Source organism: Camelina sativa, chromosome 1 (genome assembly GCF_030686135.1).
Source record: "Camelina sativa cultivar CO46 ecotype springtype chromosome 1, ASM3068613v1".
Lineage (NCBI taxonomy): Eukaryota > Viridiplantae > Streptophyta > Magnoliopsida > Brassicales > Brassicaceae > Camelina > Camelina sativa.
Window position 1 is genome coordinate 5,206,819 of NC_141880.1, and position 25,211 is coordinate 5,232,029.

At 39.5% G+C, this 25,211-nt stretch overlaps 7 protein-coding genes across 12 annotated transcripts; 2 read left to right on the top strand and 5 right to left on the bottom strand.

The window, feature by feature from the left end:
• Positions 1–39: 39 nt before the first annotated feature.
• LOC104704597 (uncharacterized) lies at positions 40–4,501 on the bottom strand. 5 transcript variants are annotated; one of them, XM_087500748.1, is made up of 10 exons: positions 4,191–4,371; positions 3,885–3,974; positions 3,571–3,620; positions 3,234–3,337; positions 2,408–3,150; positions 1,104–2,302; positions 937–1,019; positions 674–837; positions 421–589; positions 40–329 (listed from the first exon to the last, which is right to left on the bottom strand). In XM_087500748.1, exons 5-10 carry the CDS (start codon positions 3,085–3,087, stop codon positions 246–248), a joined length of 2,379 nt encoding a protein of 792 aa, XP_087356874.1. In that variant the 5' UTR covers positions 3,088–3,150; positions 3,234–3,337; positions 3,571–3,620; positions 3,885–3,974; positions 4,191–4,371; the 3' UTR covers positions 40–245. The 5 variants fall into 5 exon arrangements, with proteins under 5 accessions (XP_087356874.1, XP_087356787.1, XP_087356761.1 ...); XM_087500661.1 differs by having other exon boundaries at positions 3,507–3,620; XM_087500635.1 differs by having other exon boundaries at positions 3,507–3,974; positions 4,191–4,501.
• A 368-nt stretch (positions 4,502–4,869) lies between these two features.
• On the bottom strand, positions 4,870–6,809 carry LOC104777648 (uncharacterized). Its single transcript, XM_087451531.1, is given in 6 exon segments — positions 4,870–5,300; positions 5,400–5,487; positions 5,654–5,746; positions 5,896–6,149; positions 6,151–6,478; positions 6,652–6,809. Coding segments are annotated over 6 exon segments (1,125 nt in total). The 5' UTR covers positions 6,717–6,809; the 3' UTR covers positions 4,870–5,003.
• A 287-nt stretch (positions 6,810–7,096) lies between these two features.
• On the bottom strand, positions 7,097–8,480 carry LOC104777658 (uncharacterized). The gene has a single exon (XM_010501949.2). It carries the CDS (start codon positions 8,296–8,298, stop codon positions 7,432–7,434), a length of 867 nt encoding a protein of 288 aa, XP_010500251.2. The 5' UTR covers positions 8,299–8,480; the 3' UTR covers positions 7,097–7,431.
• A 272-nt stretch (positions 8,481–8,752) lies between these two features.
• On the top strand, positions 8,753–10,020 carry LOC104777666 (uncharacterized). Its single transcript, XM_010501961.2, has 2 exons — positions 8,753–8,887; positions 9,218–10,020. The coding sequence occupies exon 2, from the start codon at positions 9,247–9,249 to the stop codon at positions 9,889–9,891; it is 645 nt and encodes a 214-aa protein (XP_010500263.1). The 5' UTR covers positions 8,753–8,887; positions 9,218–9,246; the 3' UTR covers positions 9,892–10,020.
• Positions 10,021–10,077: 57 nt separating this feature from the next.
• LOC104765105 (protein DNA-DAMAGE INDUCIBLE 1) lies at positions 10,078–13,543 on the bottom strand. Its single transcript, XM_010501982.3, has 15 exons — positions 13,194–13,543; positions 12,955–12,987; positions 12,640–12,773; positions 12,410–12,530; positions 12,197–12,313; positions 11,988–12,053; positions 11,744–11,806; positions 11,605–11,649; positions 11,408–11,469; positions 11,226–11,319; positions 11,025–11,117; positions 10,870–10,939; positions 10,696–10,766; positions 10,516–10,599; positions 10,078–10,431 (listed from the first exon to the last, which is right to left on the bottom strand). Exons 1-15 carry the CDS (start codon positions 13,257–13,259, stop codon positions 10,303–10,305), a joined length of 1,248 nt encoding a protein of 415 aa, XP_010500284.1. The 5' UTR covers positions 13,260–13,543; the 3' UTR covers positions 10,078–10,302.
• A 363-nt stretch (positions 13,544–13,906) lies between these two features.
• LOC104777691 (uncharacterized) lies at positions 13,907–14,502 on the bottom strand. The gene has a single exon (XM_010501990.3). It carries the CDS (start codon positions 14,355–14,357, stop codon positions 14,151–14,153), a length of 207 nt encoding a protein of 68 aa, XP_010500292.1. The 5' UTR covers positions 14,358–14,502; the 3' UTR covers positions 13,907–14,150.
• Positions 14,503–19,160: 4,658 nt separating this feature from the next.
• On the top strand, positions 19,161–25,199 carry LOC104777700 (enhancer of mRNA-decapping protein 4). Of its 2 annotated transcripts, XM_087451591.1 has the most exons (13): positions 19,204–20,181; positions 20,266–20,315; positions 20,401–20,557; positions 20,677–20,895; positions 21,180–21,308; positions 21,457–21,931; positions 22,046–22,968; positions 23,244–23,603; positions 23,694–23,813; positions 23,964–24,134; positions 24,248–24,412; positions 24,505–24,630; positions 24,712–25,199. In XM_087451591.1, exons 1-13 carry the CDS (start codon positions 19,462–19,464, stop codon positions 25,009–25,011), a joined length of 3,915 nt encoding a protein of 1,304 aa, XP_087307717.1. In that variant the 5' UTR covers positions 19,204–19,461; the 3' UTR covers positions 25,012–25,199. The 2 variants fall into 2 exon arrangements, with proteins under 2 accessions (XP_010500304.1, XP_087307717.1); XM_010502002.3 differs by having other exon boundaries at positions 19,161–20,181; positions 21,457–22,968.
• Positions 25,200–25,211: the final 12 nt, after the last annotated feature.

The window sequence follows — 25,211 nt, forward strand, 5'->3', positions numbered from 1 at the left end:
CAACATAAAAAGTTTCTTAAGAGTCAAAAGAGTATTAAAAAGAGAACAAATTATAAATAGTATTACATTAGCATTGGGAATAGTACAATAATCATTTCGAATAGAAAATAAGGTGCATCCACCAGTATGGTACATACAACACTAGCTCTGTGTAGTAAATTTACATTATGATAAGAGAAGAAAATCTCAAACTAATGTATCTCAGAAAAAAATAGTAAAAATTGGGTCGAGAAAGCAGTTGAGATTCAGGTAGTGGGTCGTGTCCAACTAGTTTGAGATGTACTTGTATTCCCATAGTAAGCTTTCTTGGTAGATTCATCCCAGTACGCCTGCGAGAGAGAGACAAGTGAAATTGTTTTAGCGACTGCGCGTTTCTATATACAAAACAAACACTAGTAAAATGGTGACAACATAATTAACCTGCCATCCAGAGGGAAGATTTGTGGAGAGTTTGGTTAGATCAGGTTTTTGCTGCTTCTCGTCAGCTTTCTTCTGAGACTTCTCGTCAGATTTGTTCTGAGACTTCTCAGCTCGTTCTTTCTTCTGAGACTTCTCGGCTCGTTCTTTCTTCCGTTTCACTTTCTCTCGCCTAATCACATCATACAAGCACATTAACTCATGTTTTACTGGAGGACGAGATAAATTAAATTAGGCATTACACCGAGAAACTAACCAGTCGCCAACGATGGGTTGGAAATTTGCGTTGTCCTTAGCCTCTCCACTCGCAATTTGTCGGGATTTCCATTCTTCGATTTCTCGTTGTCTTTTTCTATCAAGGATTCCGTAATCATCTTCTTCTTCTTCACTATCGTTTAGCTCCTCTTTCGCAGCTTTCCACTGAGCACAAGTGGAGGAGACACCTTTTAAGTTTTAGATCTAAGATAATCTAGAAAAGGGGGTTTGTTCGTCACGAGATTCAAGAAATAAATAACATACCTTGTCAACCAAACTCGAAACCTTTTTATTTGACCTCAATGTGGATGTAGTAGCACCCACTGTCCGCTTTTTAGGCCTTTTCACTGTTACCAAAGCCAAAGACTTATAAGCAAAACACTCAGAGCACGCTCAAACTATGATTAGAGATCAATGAAGAATTATCATACCTTTGGTTTGAGCTTTTGCTAACAGAGACGATCCACCTGTAACGTCTGTGGATTGAGAAGCAGTTCCCAAAGATGCAATCTCAGCGGAGTCGCTGGATCTTGAACTAGGCACTGCAACTGTAGAAGAATTGCTTGGAATGTTGTAATTAGCAGAAGCAACTCCACTGTGATGCAGCGATGACTGCACAGAGCTAATGACAGGAAACAGCGGAGCTGCACCATTGTAATTGTAATAAGCTTCACTGGCACTGGCAGCTGCAGGAGCTACTTCACTAGTACCAGGAACAGTTTCGTAATAATATGTCGACTGGGGAACAGAAACTTGCGATCCGTCAACATGGCCATGGCCATAGAACTGAGTGTTGGGATCTAGAGCAACAGCATTGCCAATATATTGATAATTGGATTCTGGATAGGATAAGCTGTATTGTGTCGCATAATCAGAAGATTGCTGCATATAAGATTGAGGTACGCTGTAGGGAACTCCCAGAGAGTCACTGGATAAAGATGGAGGAACATCGCCATTTTCAGGTGGTGGAGGAATTGGTTCACTATAACTGTCTGGTGGCGGTAGAGGAACATCTTCACTCTCAGACGGCGGCGGCGGAATCCATTCGTCACCGGGAGGTGGTGGAACATCTGTTTGAAGGTTTGATGGCTCTGTTCTGACCATCTTACCATCAGAAGCATCTATCACTTGAACATAAGACACTGGGACTGATTCTTCAACCTCCATATCAACATCCATGTCAATATCTTCAACATCTGGGGAGCCAACCTTTTCAGTTGAAGGAATAATATCAGACTGTCCAGCTGGATGACTTCGAGAGTGTTTAGGAGATCCATCCCCGCTCACATCAGCTGATTCATCTGAATGAAGAGATTTTCCAGATTGACCTAACTCTCCTTCTCTCCCACTGTCCTCAGATTCACTTTCTGTATTAGCATCCGCTACCAACTTTTCTCTGGGAGGGCTTTTGTTAGTCTCTGCAATTTCATCCATTACTGCAGATTTTGCAAGCTGGTAAATTTCATCGTTTACACTGTCTTCGAGACGCTTAAGTTGTTTCTCAGTGTGAAGCCAAAAAGAAAGTAAAGGTGAGGAATCCAATATGAGCGCCTTTACATCAGAATGTCTGACTTCAACCTCTAGAATGTACTTTGATATCTGCTCATTGCTGTGAAAGTTGCCACGCGACCTATAAATATTTAGTTATTAGAGATAATCTAGTTATTAGAGATAATCATATTTACCTAATAATATAACATATGTACACAAGAAGACGCAAACTAAAATTGCTTACCTCTTCAGAGACCTCAGCTTCTCCAGTAAGCCTTCGCTTTGACTCAACAAGCGAGATGGGAGGTCAGTAGTCGTTTCTGTATCAAAGTTAGTATGCACATGATCTGAATTTTCTGGCCTCGCAAGGTCGTCCTGACATAGTTGGGTATTAATAACAGAGTCTGTCCGACATTCAACCTGATGACCATCAGTTCTTAAACTCTTGACATATAGATCTTCACTTTTGTTTCTCTCATCCGGCGCAACAGTTGGAAAAGTCGAACAGTCAGTTCCTGTGAAACTAGTTTGCACGGGTAGCAAATAGCTTGGTTCAACACCAGAAATCAAGGTGGACACATCTGTAACCATGGGCCCAGACTCATTGTAGCCTGTCCCATATACACTGGCAGTTTGAGTCAAAACTGCAGGAATTTCCCACGAAGTTTCCCCAGTTTCTGTATTCCAGTAGTAATACTGATTGCTCTCCTCATGCAAAATCATCTTCCACTGCGAAGTAACATCTGTGGGAGCATGGTGCTCCAAAGACACGCTGCCAGATGCTTGAACTGAGGGAACTGTCTGCTTGTTTAATCCATCCAAGATTGTTGAGTTAGTCACTGTGTCAAAACCAGTTTCTCCTTCAACTCTAAACTCAAGTGCAGAAGAATCCTCCCCTGTCTGCTGTTGGTCAGCCATCTGCATAGTGGTGTCTGCACCTGATCCAACATTTGTATCTTTGTCTCCTTCTTGAATTAATCCATCAACCTGGTATAGATAAAACTCATCAAGACTAACAAAGACATCATCACTCATTGGTACTCTGTTATATATAAGTTAGTTGTTGTTACCTGCTCTTTTTTATTGGCTAAGGAACTAACTGCAGTGGCATCTTCTTCCACCTCATCATCACTGTACTGCCCAAGTAAAAGCAAAGGGTTTTCTGTTTTCTGACCTGAAAACAAGAAAATGAAAGCGTCAAAATTTGGAAGCCGTACTACTTTTAACTACAGACCTAGACTTGAGTATATGAACTGATAGAAGAATAGCTATGTGATATTTTTAGGTAGCAATATAAAGTAGAGAATAATCGAGAATAGCATCGAGGAAGATTTTTCAGCGACCTGTCACAATAAATGACAAAGCCATCAGTTAAGCGTAGCAAGCCAAAAACAGCCAGAGACATACAAACCGCTAGGGAGCTAAGTCCAGAAGAAAGTCCCCAGAAAAGCTTGAAGCTGCAAAATAGAGAAACTCATTCAAAAAATCACTGTGTCTTGGCCTGAACTTGAGATGTCACACACGATGTCCTCAAGACCACAACAACTCTCTACTCTCTACTCTGAGAAGAATTTATAGAGGACAAACAAACATAACATGTGTGTTGGAACAAAAAATAAGAATTTTTCCCAATTTTTTTTTTGCAGCATTAACATGTGGAGCACTTTACGGTCGTTGGCTACATAGCAGGTTTTGATTTGAAGATAGCTGATGGAACCCACCTGAAGAAGAAGGTGAATTGGGTAACTCATTAGGCTCTGTTTGTTGTTCCCGCTCAACTCCATCACGCACATCTGAGCCACCCAAATCTCCTACAAAAATATATCAAAACAACATATACTAAACAAACAAAAAAATCTATGATAAACTTAATACAATCTTAATCAGCTTCACGCACTAATTCATGCATTAACTAGCTTTCTCCAATTAAGAAACGAGATCGAATCCACCCAAATCCATCAATCTAATAGCTTTCATCGAACAAAAAGAGCAGAAAACGAATCGAAGAAGCACGATGAGAGGCATACCAGAGGGTTCCGCAAAAAGATCAAGCTTGACACGACGGCCGGTGCTATTCATGGCGGCGAAACGACGCACTTTTCTCTTCCCCATCAGATTTCTTACTCTCTCTCTCTACAGACTCTTCTTCTTAACCTTTGTTGTTGTTTACAGCCAAAAGAACCCAAAAACAAAAATAGCTTTCGCGTCGAAGGTTACAAACACCTCTATTTCGACTAAAACGACGCCGTTTTCCTCATTAGCCGCCTAACTGTCTAAGACGCCGTGCCGTTTTGGGGTTTTTAAAGGAAAAAAATTGTGCATTGCATGTCGTTTAATTGATTAAGGTTTTGCTAAATCAGAACGATCCATATACCCGGTTTACACACATCTTCGATATTCCTTCCCATGAAAGGATCCAAAAAGGTAAAAATCTCTAATCTGAGACTGAGATAATCTCAACTGCTTTCTTTTCCTAAGCAGCAACGACTTTAAGTTCTGATGATGACTAGTTTTAAAGTTTATCATTCTGTGAGTGTTGATCTTGGTGGGGTTCACAATAACATTGATGCATGAATAGAGGTTAAACTTGGCCTACTCTTTTTAATAGCTATCAAAACTTTCACTGCAACGTATTATTGTTGTGCACCACAAGTACCACGAAACACCGCATCAATAGAAGGTTAAGAAATCAAAGAATCGTAAAAATTTACCAATTCAAATAAAACTTACTCTTTGCATGGTAGACTAATCGAGTGGAACTTAACAAGTGAGTGAGTTTGTTGGCAATATTACAAATAGAAAACATAGGGGCCAAAACGATACATGTGTAACAATATGAATCACGACTCACGAGTAGACTCTAACCGCTGCAGAAGCTGGGCAACGACACCCCAGTTAAATCCCCGGTATTGAAGCCACCGGATGACTCTAGCTTTACGAGTTTCTATAGGCAAGTCTCGGCCTTGGAGCCACCGCTTCGATGCCTGAACATAAAGCTGATCCACTGCTTGCTTGGACAGCCCATGCTTTGGTTCTGCTTCTTCTTCTTCATCTCCTTCCTTGCATTGGCCTTTCTCAAAAACCATCTTTATGGCCGTTTCCGAGTCTTCATTGCTTATGCCTTTCTTAAACAATGCCTGATTCACACGCAAAATACTCACTTGTCTTTAGTAGTGAAAGATCAGACAAAATTCTTATCTCACGAAAAAAAAAAAAATGTGAATGGAAATTCTTACTTGCTTGATCCGCCTTGGTCCCCAACTTCAAGAAGACCATCTAGATCGAGCAAATGACTCAGCGTACAAGCTATCATTGATAAAACCTCTGAAACAAAACAAGCAAAAAGTTGAAAGAGAGACTTCTTCTTACTCAGTTTTCTATCAATGGTAAAGCGCATAATGGTACAACAAAAGCAACCTAGTCCCTTAGGTATCAAGGAAAACAAACACATGATGCTATGGATCCTCATTGAAAACAAGAAGAACCTTACCGAATCTGAAAATCATTGATCACTCTGTCAACAATTTCAAGAGGATATTTCTTTCCAATAAGCTTCTTCTTCAGCTCAGCTGCTGAATATGCTCTAGTACCAAGGAGAAAAGCAGAATAAGATGTTGATAAGAAATCATACACACTAACAAGAATGAAGAAGAAGAGAAATAAACCATTCTGCAACATTTTAAAACTGAAGCTACACAAAAAAAAAAAAAAAAAACAAAGTTGCAAGCAAACCTTAAACCGAGATAGCGAATGGCGCTGTTCTCTGCCTCTTGCGTGGTTTTGCAGGCGTCTTTGCTACTCATAGCCTGCTCAGCTTCCTCCATATCTACTTTGACTTTATCATAAGCTTGTTTGTGTTGTCTGGTCGTTGATCCTTTATTCCAACTAGAGCCAACTTGGTAGCTCCTTTCTTCCAACTCTGCAAAAGGATAAGAGAAACAAGGGACTCAAATACGCTTGGTTTGAAGCCAAAACCTACTAGCATTCATTTAAACCCTTGGCCAAATTGACAATACCTTCATCAGAGTCATCACTAGACACAACATTCATGTAACTTCCAGCAACGTTTATATCCTTGAGATCCAAAAAGGTACCATCTATAGCCTCTTCACTGTTGTTACCACTCAGTTGAGATCCCAAAACACTATGATCCAATCTACCTTTATTATCAGAACAATCAACAACAGGCTGAGATGTCAAATCTTCACCAATCTTGCGAGATTTCTTTGGAACATACTTAAACAGTCCCGAAGAATAGCATTCCCGCTGCTCTCCAGAACACAAGATTCTCGGCACAGAGTGACTCTTCTTCACCCTACCAAAATATCAGATACATGGATTAAAAACTATGCCTTGGGTCCAAATTAGTAACAGTCACCATAAAAGTAGAAGAGGAATCAACAGAACATATACAAAACAATCAAGTACCAAAAGTGAATTTTTCCTTCATTTCGGCGATTTTGTAGAGTAAAAAAATTTAACTCTCACCATGGAATAGAGAAGACGCGATGTTGAATGCCAAACGATAACCTAAAAAAGCCTTGTTTCAGCATCTCCCAATTGGAATCTGCCCAGACCCGTCGTCGTCCTGGTAAAACCTTAGCTTAGCTAGTTTCTTCAACATCCGAAGTTTCTTAGCTGCTAGCGTGCGCGTGATTCATCTAGCTGCTAACGTGCGCGTGATTCATCTAGCTGCTAACGTGCGCGTGATTCATCTAGCTGCTAACGTGCGCGTGAGTCATCTAGCATTTTGCGGCGGGGTGATAAGAATTTGGGGATGTGTATTTTATTTAATGATTTACTCTCTAGTGATTTTTACATAGAACCTAATTACAGATATCAAATCAGATATATATATGAAAAGTCATACACAGGGAACATGTTTATCATTAGTTATATTACCTTAGTTAGGTGATCCGACTTCGGACAGGAAAGTACAAATTTAACTTGTTTTGCAAAAATTCAACCATAGGCCAACACAAATTTACAAATGAGTCCGACCAAAACATGACCACACGACCATCACAAGAATATCTACAGATCTACTAGACTACTACACTATGAAATGCAAACATTACAAATAGATAGACAGTATTAAGGAAACATACAAAGGAGGATCATGCTAAATAGTTAACTACGTACGTAGCTAACAAAACTAATATTGACTTTTAACAAATCATATAAATGGACTTTCTAGTTGTTGACATGGTGCTTCTTAATCATATTATTTAAAAAAAAAAAAAAAAGACTCTTCCACCAATTCTTAAATCAAACTTTGACGGCATAAAGAACATGACAATACTTGGGAGACGAATCATCCTCCAGATCATTAACATCACCCTCAACATCACCGTCACCATCTCCATCAACATAGCCACCATTATAGCTAAGACTTCTAGACTCGAATCCTGCTTTAGGCTTGAACACGAACAACCCACTAGACGAGCCAGAGGTTTCGAACAACCAATCATGAACGTCCCAAAAGATCTCCACAGAAACACCATCACTCACGGTCACAACCTCGTTTCCTCTAAATCTCCAATTCAAATTCATGATCCTAATCGCCGGCACACCGTCAACCGTGATCCACATCTCTGGATCATTAGGACCCGAGAGAGATGTCTCGATCACCACCTCATTCTCCCGCCGCGACTCCCCACCTCCAAACGCCGTGCGCGTGTAGAAAACACGTTTCCCGTGGACGTGTTCTAGCTTAGAGACCAAGGCAGCTTCTGTGGCTGAAGGCTTCTTCTTCGTCCTATTCAAAGCTTCCTTCTTTAGATCACCGATCGTTAAAACCACGGCGTTTTGGGATACGAGGGAGACGTAGAAGCCAGATGAAGGTTCAGGGAAGTTGGAGAATTTGGCTTGACGAAAATCCCAGTATACGTCAACCCTTGTCCCGTTAGCTTCTAGGCTCTTGAGACCCTTTTTAGCCCAAAACGAAGAACCTGAAAGATCTATCTTCACCTGCTGTTGTTGATGATGATTCTGTTGTTCGTCAGTGGGATTATTGGTTTTGATGGTTAAGGAATGTGAAGAGATGGTTTTAGACCAAGTGACGTCTACGTTTTGCGTTGTATTGGCGATTTCAACTACGTAGATTAACGAGACAGAGCTGGACTGATTAAACATTTCTCGTATGTTGTTGTTTCTTGAAATCTTTATCGGTATAAATGAGGCCTGAATAAAAAAACCCACAGGCTTAGCCGCCTCAGGTTTACAATTCTCATTATTGAATATTGTTTGGTTGAAGAGATTTAAGAACTTGGAATTGTGCTCTATAGAATTGAGAAATTTTTGCTGACCTGAATTTGTTTGGTGAAACGAACTAAAGTAAACCGAAGGTTTTTTGTTTGATTGAAGTTTACTATGAATAGATTACTTCTAAGTTTGGATCTTCTAATTACCTATCTTTGGTAACATATATAGAACTAGTTATTAGAGAATATTCTTTAGATCACTCATTACTAAATGAATTTAACTGGGCTATATAAGGGCCGAATTTAAAGAAAGCTATTATGGGCTTCACAAACCCAATCGGTAGATTTTTTAAATAGAATTTACCAAAACGGAGTCGTGTAAGTCCGGCGACATTGGATAAAACCCTAAGCTTTAAAAACCCTTCGTATCATAAAACAGAAAACTTCCTCTGCATCCGTCGCAGCAGCTCTCCTCTCAGTTGTTTCGTCCTCCCGCCATCAGATCCCAATCAAAGTTTCAGGTACTCTTGAAATTTTCAATCTTTTCATAGCTCTTGATCAATCTCTTTCTCTTGAAAGCTCCTTAAGAGGTCAATTGAATCTAATTGCATCAGAAATTTCTCGAGGTTTTTGTAATTTCAGATATTAGTGTAACCATTCGAGTTGTATGTATCTATATGGGTTGTGTTCAATTTACTTTTTTTTTTTTGGTGTAACCAATATGGTGTAGCTGGAGTTATGAGATCTGCTTAATCTTTTGGGGCCTCTGTTAACTAATAACTAGTAGGAAACACATGAATTTAAGTTTTGATAGTGTGTTTGGTTGCTTATGGATGTTGTTTTATTCATAGCTTGTAGGTAACAGTTACTAATCGAAGAAATGGCAGAGTCTACTCAGATGGAAGTTGAGACAGCAACACAAACGGCGCCGCTACCGGCTAAACCAACCTTCAAGCCTTTGAAAGCTCATGAAATGTCTGATGGTAAAGTCCAATTCAGGAAAATATCAGTCCCACCAAACAGATACTCGCCTCTCAAGAAAGCATGGTTAGATATCTACACACCCATTTACGATCAGATGAAGGTTGACATTAGGATGAATCTCAAAGCCCGCAAAGTCGAGCTTAAAACCCGAGCTGACACTCCTGACATCAGTAATCTCCAGAAGTCTGCTGATTTTGTACACGCTTTTATGCTTGGTTTTGATATCCCTGATGCTATCTCTCTTCTGAGGATGGACGAGCTGTATGTTGAGTCGTTTGAGATTAAGGATGTCAAGACTCTGAAAGGAGAGCACTTGTCTCGGGCCATTGGTAGATTGTCTGGTAAAGGAGGGAAGACAAAGTTTGCTATTGAGAACTCGACCAAGACTAGGATTGTGATTGCTGACACTAGGATTCATATCTTGGGAGCTTTCACTAATATTAAAGTCGCAAGGAGTTCACTTTGCAGTCTTATTATGGGATCTCCAGCTGGGAAAGTTTACTCGAAGCTCAGATCTGTCTCTGCTAGATTAAACGAATAGATATTTTTAATGGCGAAATTTTGGAACATTAATTTGGTTTTGTCCGAGTGATCTTTGTAATGAAATTTTGCCGAAACAAAATGTTATGGTGTTCTTTAAATGAAAGTTATTTGAATTCTGTTGTTGCTATTGAACTCGTTGGAAGGTTGTATCAATTTTAAAAGGGAACCAAATCAAACACTCTTATTAAAAGAAATATAAGAACACTTGCATTGCATTTTTGTAGACCCTATAGTCTGATTATTCGACAGCATACAATGGAGAGATAACTTATGACATGGTCTTTGCATTCCTTATGTTTTGTTCTATAAAATACAAAAAAGAAAATGAGGAATAGAAGCAGAATGTGAAGAGTCTCTTTAAATCACAATTTGTTGGCCATTGGTATATGGAACCAGTTTAATTTAACCCTCAGCCTCCAAAGAGAAAGCCAGCGGCTTGTTCTTCGTTTCCTTCAAACAATCTGAGAGCTTGAATCACTGCTTCGCGGGAGAAGCCTAACTCCACAAGCTTTGCAATCTTTGCTTCAAATTCAGGTCCCTATGGATTACATGATGAAATGATTAATGGAGACAAAGAGGAATCAAAAGAAGTGAGACTAAAACTTTAAACACAGATTTTTACCTCTGATGTGTTCTGCCTTTTAGGTTGTTGACTCGTTGGGTTTGCAACCGTGTTATTCTTCTTCTCTGTAAACCCAGAGGGAACCTATTGGACCAAAAGTTTTTGATACAAAAATTATTTTGAAATATAGTTCTTCCTCAAAACCAATTATAAAGAAAGACAGCATGTAAAAGTTCTTACCGTTGCTCCAGAGCCAGATGCTTCGTTAAGAACACGTTCTTCATCAAGAAATCGGGAAGGGATGTCTTTCTCTGAAGTAAGTACAGTTTTTTTTTCCAGGTTAATTGAAAACAAAGATAACGAACATAAAAAGGCTCATCATTTTCAAGAATGAGATGGTAATAGAGAACTAGCCTTGCAAAAAGGGAACAGAGACCTCTCCTCCTCCAACAGTCATGACGTTTTCCTTCAAATCTATAGTGCACTACAAAGAGACGAAGACAGTAACAGCGCTGCATTTGGTTGAAACAGGATCCAAAATATCCAAAGTCAAAAGATGGAGACTGTACCTGATGCTTACGCAGCATATCCAGGCCAAATAGGAATTCCATGTTAGGTGAGTCCAGCACCACGAATGAACATGGGTAAAAGTTATTCCCAATCTGCAAGTTACGCAATTTCAATGTCTTTTGCAAAGAACAATAAACCAGAAAAACAAGGCAACTCATTTATAAGAAAAAAGATCGGATGTACAACACCATGAGCAATACCTTTATTGGAGCAACATGAATGCGGCCTAATATCTCTGACTGGCCAACACCATGAGCAATACCTTTATAGCGCTGATCCATTAGTCTCAGCAATCTGAAAGTGTATATTTAACAAGACTGGTGAGTTATTCCATCATGTTATATTAAAAGAAGTGCCAGAAGAAATAAATAACGCAAGTTACCCGCATCTCTCAGCACAACTCTTGGATATAATTGTCGACTGTGCACCACTATCAACAAATGCCTGGAGATGGTGTAAAATATAGGTTCAGAACAACAAGATGGTCTACGGAGTGCTTTAAGCGCGCTGAGAGACCGATAAATTTTTAAAATAGATAGCAAGGTAAAAAGAGGTTATAATCTGGTTGCTAAATTCTACCTTCAAAGGTACGCCATTGACCTCCATATCCACATAAAGCATTATCTAAGGAAATGATGGAAGCAAAAAACAAAAGAAATCATGTCTGTGTACAAAGAGGTTAAGTAGTTCAAAACATACTAAACGCAAGCACACATACCACCCGAGCAAAACCTTCAGGATTATGTTCAAGGGCAGCTTCCCAGTTCTCATCAATTCCTTTCTGATCAAATGTATCAAGACAGCACCAAAATTCAGAAATGACTTGAAAAGGTAACAAACAAATTAGGAGAACACAAGAACCTAACCAAACTGAAGGATTGCATCCAGTAAACCACAAGAGCTATTTGTAACTAAAGTAATACAAGAGTCCGGTACATGTAACTTGTGTAAGAACCATTAACCTGTCGAATTGCAGCTTCGATTTTCTTCTGTGCTTCAACATCAAAAGGATCAGCATAGAGAAGGGCCTGCAAGGGTGGGGAATACATAAGCAGAATTCTTTGATAGTGGTAGATGTAACTTAATGTGTAGAAAAACTGAGAAGCTATCAACTCTTTCGGAACTAGTAATCCTGATTACTGAAACTCATTTATATTGAAAAAAGGCTTACGAGTTCCTCTTCCTTTTGACGCTGTAAAACAGATCGCTGACGATGCCGTGCACGTAACACATCTTGTAACTTATTCAAATCACTTCCAGAAATCACTTGCGCAAGCTCGGGATCTGTCTGCAATTCACAATATTCAAAGCCAAGGAAACAGTGTCATAAACGAAGGCCAAAGAAGAATGTCATCTTTTTAAGCCAGTTACAATCAATTCATACCTGAAATAGCTGTCCCATAAGATTAGAATCACCCCTAACGTGTTGTTGAAAGGCTGCAGGGTTCAAAGCTGACCCATCAGGATTCATGCCCAAATCACTCCCTGTTGCTGGTGCAGCACCACTGAGAAAAGCCAACAAATGAGACAAAAACAAGGGATCATATATCACAAACACCAATATCCAAAATTACAAAACAGAGAAGCAAGAGGTAGTAGTAAAATCCACCGTACCCAGATGAGGAATTGGTGGAAACCATCATCATTAATAAATCATCATCCTTAACACCCAAGGCACTCAATTTATCGGAATTCCCCATCTCGTTTCCATTATACAACAGCTGCTGCTGCTGAATCGGAACATTGGACTGCTCATTGATACAACAAAAAAGAAAAAAAAATTAGCTTAAGTTCTAAAAATCCCATAAACCCCAGCAGAATTCAAGCTTCAATCTTTGATTTTTTGTTTTTTTCTCAGTAGCAAGAGCCAAACACAATTCCAGGAAACATAAATCGACAAAAGAGATCTGAGAAGAAGGAACCCTTTACCTCAACTTCGAGCAAGGCTTTAACATTCTCAACCTACAGAACAAATAAACTTTAAGGATCAGCATAAACAAAAGAAAAAACAAAAAAAAAACAAAACTTGGACGAATCAGTGAAATAAAGTAGTGAAACCCAAGTTCCAAGAACCACCATCGAGCAAATTTTGACAAGTACATTGTGATTAACTACAACCCGAGGAATCAGGAAAGTTTAGGGTTTTTTCAGAAGAAAAAAAGACTTACGGTTTCATTAGAATCGACATCAAGAGAGATGATTTGTTCACCGGCGGTCATAACAGTGATCCTCATCTTTGTAATCGTCGTCGGGTTTTTTTTTTGGGTTTTCTCGGTCTCCTCTTTTTTTACTTGTTTTGGTCAATTGTGTTTATAAACTCAGAGACTCTGTGACTCCCGGAGAGGTTGCTTTACTTATGGTTTTACTCTTGTCTTATGAGAGAGAGAAGCCAAATTTACCCTGAACCCGCTACTTGACCCAGAGTGTTCTACTAAGTCCCGGAACTACCCCTGGTTTATTAATTAACCTATTTTGTTTGTTGCTTAGCCCCGACCGTTTATAATGTCATCGACTGATTTGAGATATAACTTTACATTTTTTTTATAATAGAATTGGTAAAGATGGGTTATTTATGTAAATTAGGAAGACGTTTAGCCGTACCGAGCGAGAATATTTACTTTTCTGGTCATGGAGAATCTTACTGTTCCTTATAGATAAGAATAAAAAAATTTATTATTTTCCTTTTATTCTTCTCTTGTGTATTATTTCTGATAGAATTATTATGCTATAGGCTAATTAGGCATCTTTTTAATTGTGGTCTTTATCTGAAATAAATTTATTGCTTAAAAGCTGCGGAAGCTTTTTGTTATATGATGAATACGAATCACATACGTTACGTTTTTTTTTTTTTGGTGGAATTGAATCGAAAGAAAGACAAAAATATTGAATCATAAGTTTTAATAACAAGGTCAAGAAACTAAAATCTAATTTAATGAAACATTCCACGAATGCGCACAAGTATAGTCCATGTGAGAAGAGAAACTCGGGGGAAAGTTAATAAAGAAGAAGATAAAAAAAGCAAAACAATGGTTGTTAATAAATAAAAAAACCCTAAAGAATCGCTATTATACCCAAGATTTGGAATTCAAAGACGACAAAAACAAAATCATGAGATCACACTATAGCTAGTTAATACCAGGCGGAGCTGGGAAACCGTAACCGCGACGTCCAAGAGGAGCGCCGCAACCAAATCTGGGATCGCATTGGAGATGAACAGAGTCGTGGATCTTGTGAAATCCATCCTTGAAAACGCCGAATCCAAATACAAACCCAATCGCGATCACCACCAATACCAAACACGTGCACATCATGCATATCCTTCCGCAACACATCTTCGATCCTCCTCCGTTTCGTCTCTGTTTTTTTTTCTAATAAAGTTTCGTCTCCGGAGATTCCGAGATTCGTCTTTGATTTAGGTTTGAACAATCTCTCTCTCTTTCTATATAAGAGAGATGGAGTTTTGTTTGTTGGTTTAGTTGGCGAGAATTGTGGAGAGAGAGAGAGAGAGATGATAAATTTAGTGGGTTAAAGAGAAAGCAAAGAGAGATAGAGATAGAGATGATATAAAGAAAGAAGAAGAAGAGAATTGGAATTGTGCTGTGCTGTGTGGACGTTACGCCTATTTCTTGCTTTTAAAGCTAATCAAAATAAAAAAATTCCCAACCCAATAATAATAACAACAACAACGGTCTCTTTTTTTTCTTTTTTTTTCCTTTTCCTCCTCTGTTTAGGTTGTTTTTTCTCTCTTGATTGGCTCCTTCCTTAATTAACCTAGTTTGACTGCGAGACAGAGACTTTATATTTTTGGGCTTCAAAGGCCCATTAGTGAAATTGGAAAATTTCCACTTTTTCGCGTTAGGCGGTGGTTGTCATCGATCCAGTTCTCTCTCTCTCTCTCTCTATATATATATACATAGTGTGTAGAGAACTTTTATATCATTCATCAGAGACCTACCACAAATCCTCATGCGGCTGCGATCTCTAGGGTTCTTTTAGTTTCCTGTTTTCAGCAGCTGGTTTTGCTGCCAACTGATGTAGGTTTCGTCTCTGTTGTTTTCGATTTAGGGTTCATGAATCATGCTATTCATACCCATATCAGTATATACAAATGCCTCGGCTCGGTAAGGAAATAAAAGAATGGGTGTGATTCCTTGTCCCGTTTAATTGGTCCCTTCTATTCTCAGATGCCTCGGTTAATAAAATAACCCATTCTAAAGCTTATGCTTATGATTGGGGCAGAGTGTACTGGGTGCATGATACTTGGTCCGATAAGTCCCAGATTGTTCAATAAACACATCGGTATAAACAAAAGCTTCGGCTTTGTTATGAATGGAAAAATTGGTCTGTTGGTGCATATGATTTGGTCCCTCATATTCTCAGATGCCTCGGTTAATAAACAACCCATTCTAGGCTTATATGTACAATAAGCTAATGATTGGGGCGCAGTGTGGTGCATGATATACATTGGTCCGATGAGATGGGTTTGGAAAAGAAAAGCTTCGGCTTGGTTATAAACGGGAAAAGTAAATATTGGTGGTGGTGCATACTATTTGGTCCGGAATCGATCTATACAAATTTCTCGTCCCTGTCTCCCATAAAAGTTGGTCCCGACTGTTCTAAAAACCCCCATTCTAAGTTATCAAAGTGTAAGCTCAATCTGAAAAGACTGTGGTGCTTAGGTCCCTGATTCTCTACTTTGATGCTTTGGTTCAAAAGTTAAAAACCCATTGGAAGATGATCTTTATAAGCTTGGGGATGTGAAAAGATTGTGGTGCATGATACTTGTCCTGGCCTCAGTTAAAAACCACAATAAGATTATGATTGAGAAAAGAGTGTTGTGTATTTATGATAATTGGTCCCAGTCCCTGATTGTTCAAACAATTTCCTTGGTTAAAAACCACATTGCAAGCTAAATCCACTAAGCTTTTATGCATGATATTAGGTCCCAGATTCCCTATTCAAATGCCTTGGTTGAACTTGAAAACCCATTGGAGCTGATCTTAATATGTTTGAGAATGGGAAGGAGATTGTGGTGCATGATACTTGGTCCCGTGTTGTTCAGACAGATGCCTCGGTTAAAACCCCATTGTAAGCTATTCATAGTAAGCTTATGACATGGACAAAGTGTGGTGCATGGTACTTGGTCCTAGTCCCTCGTTGTTCAAACAATTGCTTGGTTAAAAACCACACTGCAAGCTAATTTCAATACATTCATGAATGGAAAAAGAGTGGTGCATGATACTAGGTCCCGGATTCTCTATATTCAAATGCATTGGTTAAGAAGGTAAAATAAATTGAAAAAAACCAATGAAAGACTTGGGAATGTGAGAGTGTGGTGCATGATATACCTGGATCCGGATTGTAATACAGATGCCTCTTACAGCCCCATTGTAAGCTAATTATCATAAGCGTATAAAATAGAAAAGAGTCTGGTTCAATGATATAAAGAGTATTGCCTATACAAATGCCCTCTGTTAAAAACCCATTGTAAGCTAATCATATAATAAGCTTATGAACAGGAACTGGTGTAGTGCGTGCTACTTGCTTCTGGATTGTCAATTCTAAGTGCCTTGGTTAAAACAGCGCATTCTAAGCCAATCGGTGGATATTGTTGCATAGTGTCTATACATCGGTTACGATAATTCAGTTAAAAACAGGCAATGTAAGTTCATCAAGAGCTTAAGAATGGGAAAGTGTAGATGGTGATGCATATTTGGCCCAGAAAAGTTTATACAATTGCCTCAGCTCATCAAGAAAACAAGAACTAATGAATGGAAAAAAGATGTAAGACTTTGTCCCAAGTATCTATAAAAAGGCTCTGTTTCGGTTAACAAATCTTAAGAAGCTTGGGGATGGGAAAGAGTGTGGTGCATGATATTGTACTTGGTTCGGGATTTTCCATACAAATGCCTCGGTTACAACCCCCAATGCAAGCAAATCATAATACGCTTATAAATGGGAAAGCGTCTGGTTCATGATACAAATGTTCTCGGTTAGAAAAACCCATTGAAAGCGAAACATATTAAACTTATGAACGGGAACTGGTCTGGTGTGTGAAACCTGCTTCTGGATTGTCTATTCAAAGTGCCTCGGTTAAAATAACGCATTATAAGCCAATCGGTTGATGTTGTTGCATGGCATTTTGTCCCAAATTGTCTATACAAGGGCTATGGACGGCAAATTATGGTGATGCATGATAATTGGTCCCGAAAAGTTTACACAATTGCCTCAGCTCGTCCAAGAGCGAATGAACGGGAAAAGATGCATGATACTCTGTTCCAAATGTCTAGAAAAATGCCTTTTTGTGGTTAAAAGTCCATATTGACAAGCTTAGTATCTGAAAAGACTATGGTGCATAATACTTATGTCTCTGAATCTCTACTTTAATGCCTTGGTTCAAAAGTTAAACCCCATTGGAAGCTAATCTTTATAAGCTTGGGGATGTGAAAGAGTGTGGTGCATGATATACCTTGATCCTAGATTCTCTATTAGAATGCCTTGGTTAAAAAAGTACAACCCCGTTGGAAGCTAATCTTAATAAGCTTGGGAATGGGAAAGAGTGTGGTGCATGATACTACAATACATGGTTCCGGATTGTCCATACAAATGCCTCGGTTACAACCCCAATGTACGCAAATCATAGTAAGCTTATAAACGGAAAAGCGTATGGTTCATCATGATACAAAGGCTATCGGTAAGAAAAACCCATTGAAAGCTAAACATATTAAACTTAAGAACGGGAACTGGTCTGGTGTGTGAAACTTGCTTCTGGATTGTCTAATTCAAGTGCCTCGAATAAAATAACGCCTTATAAGCGATTAATGTTGTTGCATGACATTTTGTCCCATGCTGTCTATACAAAGGTGGCGACTCGGTTTAAAACCCCATTATACGTTTATCAAGAGCCTATGAACGGGAACTCACGGTGATGCATGATAATTGGTCCCGAAAAGTTTATACAATTGCCTCAGCCTATCAAGAGCTAATGAATGGGAAAAAGATACATGATACTCTGTTCCAAAAGTCAATAAAAATGCCTCTTTGTAGTTAAAAGTCCATATTGTCAAAGCTTATTGATAGAAAAAGGGTGGATGGTGGTGCATGATACAAACTTGGTCCCAATATTTGTTTGGCTCGGCTAAAATTTTTATCATATGCTCATTTGAGGTCTATAAGTGGCGGTGCATGGTAAGGATATGTATATGTTTGTCTTGATTTATCAAATGCCTTAACTTGGCTAAAAAGTCCGAATAGCCATGGGGAGCTTCTGAATGAATAGATGGTGGGGCATTATTTGGAAATATGTCCCGTGTTCATTTATACAAATGCCTCGACTCAGTGAAAAATTCGTAGTAAGCTAAGAGAAGTTTAAGAATGAGCAAAAGGGTTGATGGCAGCTAGGTGTTGCATAATAACTACTGGAGAAAGGGATAGTTTTATAATTCATCATACGTCATATATAAGTATTGGAGGCTTACGAAGGGGCGGTGGTGCATATATAATTAGAGAATCATGTCCCTTGAGTGTACATAAGCCTATGAGCGAAGAAAGGGTTCAACGAATTCATTTGGTAGAATTTTTCAAATGGTCTTATATAAGTCGATGTTGTCAAGAAGGTGACATTACGTTATACAGCCATACAGGTGAATTTGGAGACATCAGTTGAATCTAAACGACACTAAAACAGAGAAATTGAACAATTAGAGAGCAAAATCTTGATGTTTATTGTTTGGTCTAGTTCCTCAAGAACCTAGTGTGGTAAGTGGTAACCACTTGCTTTGTCAGGTTTTCAAAAGGTGCCATGTCCATCTTTGTTGGCAATTGCAGGTTTCTGAATAAGAGCATGGTGAAAGTATAGAGATGCTTCTCTGTTAATGATTTTGTGTACTCCCTAAGATAAATCTTAAGCCAAAGACGCAAAACAAGTACTAGGCATCAATCATTGCAACAAGTTATGGTAACAAGATCAGAATTAATATCTCAAGACTCAGCAGAAGAGAATGATTTGTGCTGACGTGGACTGTTATGAAGTTATCGAATGATTCGGTGGACTGTTATTCGGGCTTCATAAATAGAAACAAGGCCCAAACTAATTATGCGATATATAAGATCTAAATTTGTTCAGAACCGCCCTCGTATTGTATTATAAGTGCGATTATTACCCCATAACTTTTAGTCATTGAATTGACGTCCCCAGTATCAAAAAAGCAAGTCTCCAAAAGTTCTCTAGCTGTTCTCACTTTCAAGTCATCATCGTCTCTCTATTCTTGCTTTTCGCGCTTCCCTCTCTCTCTCTCTCTCTCTTTGTGACTCTCGATTTCTTGCTTAGATCCGCCGAGTCTTCTTTTTTTTTTTGTGGATTCTTTTCTACATTCCAATTACACCTCTGTTCTGATACCGATATCGCAAACCCTAGATTCGACGATCTTTGAATCAATGGCGTCTTCACCCGGTAATACTAACCCTCACAATCCTCCTCCGTTCGATCTCAGTACTATCTTCAAAACTTCATCGAACCCTTATCCGGCGCCGCCGTCATCTTATCCTCCACCGGCGGGTCCTTTTCTTCACAGCCAGTACAATCAGCAACTCTACGCGCCGCCGAGTACCTTAGCCCAACCATCGCCGGTGACTCTGACGCAACAGGATGTGTCTTCCTCTTCCTCCGCGACTAACTTGCTTCCGCAGAGAACGCTGTCTTATCCCACGCCACCTCTCAATCCCCAATCTCCCCGTGTTAATCACAATCCCGGAACCCACATCCTCGCTCTCCTTAACAACAACAATAACAACAACGGAGGCGCCGTGGCTAACCAAGAGCCTCCGCATCAGCTTCCGGTAGTGACTCACAACGAGATCGCTCGGTCTTTTCCTGGCGGTTCGGGTCCTATCCGTGTTCCCAGCTGTAAGCTGCCTAAGGGAAGACGGTTGGTTGGTGAACACGCTGTGTACGATGTGGACGTGAGATTACAGGGAGAGATTCAGCCGCAGTTGGAGGTGACTCCGATTACTAAATACGGGTCGGATCCTCAGCTTGTAGTGGGTCGGCAAATCGCCGTGAATAAGGTCTACATATGCTATGGATTGAAAGGAGGAAACATTAGGGTTCTTAATATACACAGTGCTTTGAGGTCTTTGTTCAGAGGCCATTCTCAGGTTGCTTTTCAATTCTGCAATTTTTTTTTTTTAATTATTGAACTATTTTGTTCCAACCAGTTCTAACTACGTCTTTGTGTACAGAGAGTGACGGACATGGCTTTCTTTGCCGAAGATGTTGATCTCTTGGCTAGGTGATGTTCTGGAACTATAAGCTTCTTCTACTTTGTGGTTTACATTTGCTTTCATACCGACTACTTTTCTATTACTTTAAAACAGTGTTAGTCTAGATGGAAAAGTTTTCGCGTGGAAAATTTCTGAGGGATCTGAGAGAGATGATCAATCCCAGATAACTGGAAAGATAGTTTGTGCTCTTCAAATACTAGGAGAGCAAGACACCAAACATCCACGTGTTTGTTGGCATTGCCACAAACAGGTATTTGATAACTTGTCATGGGAAGATGCATACATTGCTTCTTTGAACATCATGACCTTTTCAAATTTACGCTCTATTATGTCTATACTTCTGATTGCGAAAATTCACATTTTTTCCAGGAAATTTTGGTAGTTTCTATTGGTAAACATGTGCTGCGAATTGATACTACCAAAGTTGGCAGAGGTGAAGTATTCTCTGCTGAGGCACCTCTCCAGTGTCCCCTTGATAAGCTGATTGATGGTGTTCAGATTGTTGGCAAGCATGATGGGGAAGTTACAGATTTGTCAATGTGCCAATGGATGACCACGCGCCTGGTTTCTTCTTCTGTTGATGGCACGGTTTGTGTTTGTTCTTATCATTTTCCGTCTTCTCATATTCATAACCTTAGTTGAATATATTTAAAGAACTAAAACTTCAACTGTTTGGCTCCTTAATGGGTACCGAAGTTCAATTAATTGAAAATCGTCAGCCTCTTTTTGGTTCTGATAGCTCATCCTAAGTTGAAGAGGTTTTTTGAGTTTCATCATAGACTTGCATTTGCATCGTGTCTTCACCACCTGAACACATTCTACAACAGCTAGTATATTTGTGTTTGAGTCTTACTCCTTCTTTATACCAACAGGTTAAGATATGGCAAGATAATAAGGCACAACCACTCGTAGTTTTGAGGCCTCATGATGGACATCCAGTCAGCTCAGCCACATTTGTGACATCCCCTGAAAGACCTGATCACATCATACTTATCACGGGGGTAGTTTTCTTTAATTAATATTACATACTTTTTACAGTGCTATATAATGTTACTTGGCCCTGCTGTGTTAAGTTTACATTTTGTAAATGTAGCTTTCCTTTCTGCCAATTTGCTAACTCAGCTAGTGTTGGCAATGTTCTTCTCACAGGGTCCTCTAAATCGAGAAATGAAAATCTGGGTCTCTGCTGGTGAAGAAGGGTGGCTTTTACCAGCTGATGCTGAATCATGGAGGTGTACCCAGACACTTGAATTGAAAAGTTCAACTGAGCCACGGGCTGAAGAGACATTTTTTAACCAAGTAATAGCATTATCTGAAGCAGGCTTGCTTTTACTTGCAAACGCAAAAAGGAACGCCTTATATGCTGTGCATCTGGACTATGGTTATTCTCCTGTTGATTCGCGGATGGATTACCTGTCAGAGTTTACAGTCACTATGCCCATATTGAGTTTTATTGGGACAAATGATTTTCCAGAAGAGCCCATTGTTAAGGTTTATTGTGTTCAGACTCTAGCAATCCAGCAGTATACATTAGACTTATGCTTGTGCTTGCCACCTCCTACAGAGAATGTGGGTTTTGAGAAGTCAGATTCTAGTGTGTCACGGGAAGCAAATCTTGTTGAAAGTATGTTTGAACCATCTGGACTGAAACCTACCAAATTACCATCAGTTAATTCAGTGCCTAAACCATCTATTTTAGTGAATAGATCGGAAAGTGCTAATACGTTGAATTTTCCAGCGGGTTCTGCATCAGCGGAGACCACATCACCAGTAATTGTTCCCCCCAATGGTGAGCCTAAAACTTCTGGGCTGCCTTCTGAGACCAGTGATGCAGGTTCTGCGTATGCTCCTTCATCTCAACATTCTCTAAGTCCAAGACTATCAAGTAAACTTTCTGGCTATCACACTCCTTCTGATTGTTTTGTTGATAGGCAAAATGATGATGTTGGAGAAAATAGTTTGAATGTATCTTCTGTCGACGAAAGCTCTAGAACCAAAGACATGAATGTTAAACCTGATGATGATATGTCTGGGATTCGAAGCCCATCAGCTTTCTTCAAACACCCTATTCATCTCGTAACTCCTTCAGAGATATTGATGGGTGTTTCATCCACTGAAGCCTCCGTTACTACTGAAGACAAGAGGGATAGAAATGCTGATATTCAGGACGTGAATAATGATGCAAGAGGCACAGAAGTTGAGGTCAAAGAAGTAAGTGAAGCACGGTCTACGCAGAATGGTGAAATCAACTATCATGAAGAAACTGCGAATCACACTTCAGAAAGTAGAGAACAAATCTTCTGCTCACAGGCTTCCAATCTCACAGCAAGAGTCCGTCATCCTATTACTGAGGAAACTGTCATTCCAGAGGACTCTGTGGCATATGGACAGCCTTTACAAGTTGGGGATGAAAGAGTTCTTGACTCAAGAGATTTGTCTGCAAACCTTCCCAAGTCGGATTCATCTAGTGGGCTTCCACAGTTGGTAGCTACAAATAGCAAAGGGAAGAAGCAGAAGGCCAAAAATTCCCAGGGTCCCAGTTTGTCATCCTCAAATGTTGCTGATCTGGCTGAATCCGTCAGTGAGCAATGTGAGAGGTTAAGTCATCCCATGACAGATTCGCTTCCTCAGTTATTAGCTATGCAAGAAACGATGAATCAGGTGACATATTGATCTTGAAACTAATTAGTACCCTATTCTTAACAATATCATTTTTTATACTCTTGCATCATTTCACTGATACACTACTAACTTGTTTTAACCTTGATTGGACACAAAACTGCTATCTTTGTTAGATTCGTTTTAAAACGATAAGTCAGATTTGATTTTGTAACTGGCATTTATCAATGATAAGTTATTGCTTTTCATCTTAAGACGTACCTTGGTAATGTTGTTGTTGTTTTATCTGTTGAACTGAAATATTATTTCCCTTCCAGATAATGGTTTCACAGAAGGAGATGCAGAGACAACTATCAAATGCTGTCACTGGCCCTATTGTAAAAGAAGGTAAAAGACTTGAAGTGGCTATAGGGAGAATGATAGAGAAATCCAGCAAGTCAAATGCTGATGCTTTATTGGCCCGCTTTCAAGAGGAGGCTTTTAAGAATGAAAAGGCATTACGTGACCATGCACAACAAATTGTGAATGCAACGTCAAACTTCATGAGCAAGGAGTTAAATGCCATGTTTGAGAAAACGGTGAAGAAGGAATTTGCTACCGTTGGTCCATCCCTAGCACGTGCAGCAACTCCAGTTATTGAAAAAACTGTTTCCTCTGCAATCGCAGAATCCTTTCAGGTTAGTAATTTACGAGATATATTGAGTTGATTCATGAGAAGATTCATTTTTAAGGTTCATTGTTGAAAACGAAAACTGATTTTTATACAGAAAGGAATTGGTGACAAAGCAGTTAATCAGCTTGATAAATCTGTTATTACAAAGCTTGAAACAACCATAGCCAGGCAAATTCAAGCCCAATTTCAGACGTCTGGTAGACAAGCCCTCCAGGTAAAACTTTGAGTTTAACCTAGTTTTATGATACTTTATAAAATGTATATACAAGTCCTTTACATACAGTTATCAGCTGCATCATTGTTTAGTGTAAAATCAGTTGATCTCTTATATCCATATCTTTTCTGCCATTTATAAAAACTTCAGGAAGGTCTTAGGTCAAGTCTGGAATCTTCAGTCATACCGTCCTTTGAGAGAGCATGCAAGGCCATGTTTGTGCAAGTAGACTCAACCTTCCAGAAAGGGATGGCTGAGCACACAAGTGCAGCCCAGCAACGGTTCGACTCTGGACACTCCCAGCTTGCTCATACTCTGAAGGTATGTTGGAAGATCATCCTTCCAGCTTTTTTTTTTGGTTAATCACCAGTTATGGTAGCAAAATGCTTCTTTTTTTGTTTTCCGCATGTTAAAGTTGCTGCTCGTTTGTACAGGAAACCATTAGTTCTGCATCATCAGTTACTCAAGCCCTAAATCATGAATTAGCCGAGAGTCAAAGGAATCGCTTAGCTCTCGCAGCTGCTGGAGCTAGTTCTGGTGGATCAAATCCCTTGGTTACTCAACTAAGTAATGGACCTTTAGGTGCTCTTCTTGAAAAGGTTTGCACATCTCTGGTGTAATTTACTGACCCATTGAATGGTGTTGTCTCTTTTGAGTTTTGACAAGTATATATGCTTACTGCTTGTTTCAGGTTGAAGCGCCTATGGACCCAACAGCAGAACTCTCAAGGTTGATATCTGAACGCAAGTACGAAGAATCTTTCACTTCGGCTCTACAGAGAAGCGATGTCTCTATAGTGTCATGGCTTTGCTCACAGGTGAAATTTTTGTTTGGATTTCGCTCATCATAAGATCCGATAACCATCAGTTTTACATAAGATTCCATTGTACCAATGCAGGTGGATCTTCGTGGACTACTGGCTATGAATCCGCTTCCACTGAGCCAAGGCGTGCTTCTTTCACTGCTGCAGCAGCTATCTTGTGACATCAGCAAGGACACATCCCGTAAGCTAGGTTGGATGACTGATGTTGTTGCAGCCATAAACCCATCAGATCAGATGATTGCGGTCCACGCTCGCCCAATCTTTGAACAGGTTTATCAGATTTTGCACCACCAGCGTAACGCACCGGGCAGCGACATCTCTGCCGTCAGACTTATAATGCACGTGATCAACTCTATGCTTATGAGCTGCAAATGACATCACTCTTTCTCTTTCTTCTTGTTCGTTAGTTACATGCATAAAAAAATAGGAAACCTTTCTTCTTTGCATCTCTCTACTCTTGTTAGGTTTTTTTTTTTTTTTTCATTTTTGGTTTTTGTCTTTTGTTCGAATTTCCTTTTAAATGTAAAATCTGGTTTCTACGTCTATATAGATTTTTTTCTAAAGAACGTGATTTT

Coding starts and splice junctions, on each gene's coding strand:
- LOC104704597 (XM_087500613.1), bottom strand. CDS start 4,275: ATGGGGAAGAGAAAAGTGCGTCGTTTCGCCGCCATGAATAGCACCGGC. Junction 3,975..4,190: donor TCTTTTTGCGGAACCCTCTG/GTATGCCTCTCA, acceptor ATATTTTTGTAG/GAGATTTGGGTGGCTCAGAT. Junction 3,338..3,884: donor CAATTCACCTTCTTCTTCAG/GTGGGTTCCATC, acceptor TCTTGTTTTCAG/GTCAGAAAACAGAAAACCCT.
- LOC104777658 (XM_010501949.2), bottom strand. CDS start 8,298: ATGTTTAATCAGTCCAGCTCTGTCTCGTTAATCTACGTAGTTGAAATC.
- LOC104777666 (XM_010501961.2), top strand. CDS start 9,247: ATGGCAGAGTCTACTCAGATGGAAGTTGAGACAGCAACACAAACGGCG.
- LOC104765105 (XM_010501982.3), bottom strand. CDS start 13,259: ATGAGGATCACTGTTATGACCGCCGGTGAACAAATCATCTCTCTTGAT. Junction 11,320..11,407: donor AGTTGTGCTGAGAGATGCGG/GTAACTTGCGTT, acceptor ATACACTTTCAG/ATTGCTGAGACTAATGGATC. Junction 10,600..10,695: donor CATCTGGCTCTGGAGCAACG/GTAAGAACTTTT, acceptor TTGGTCCAATAG/GTTCCCTCTGGGTTTACAGA.
- LOC104777691 (XM_010501990.3), bottom strand. CDS start 14,357: ATGTGTTGCGGAAGGATATGCATGATGTGCACGTGTTTGGTATTGGTG.
- LOC104777700 (XM_010502002.3), top strand. CDS start 19,462: ATGGCGTCTTCACCCGGTAATACTAACCCTCACAATCCTCCTCCGTTC. Junction 22,969..23,243: donor TGCAAGAAACGATGAATCAG/GTGACATATTGA, acceptor TTTCCCTTCCAG/ATAATGGTTTCACAGAAGGA. Junction 24,631..24,711: donor TGTCATGGCTTTGCTCACAG/GTGAAATTTTTG, acceptor GTACCAATGCAG/GTGGATCTTCGTGGACTACT.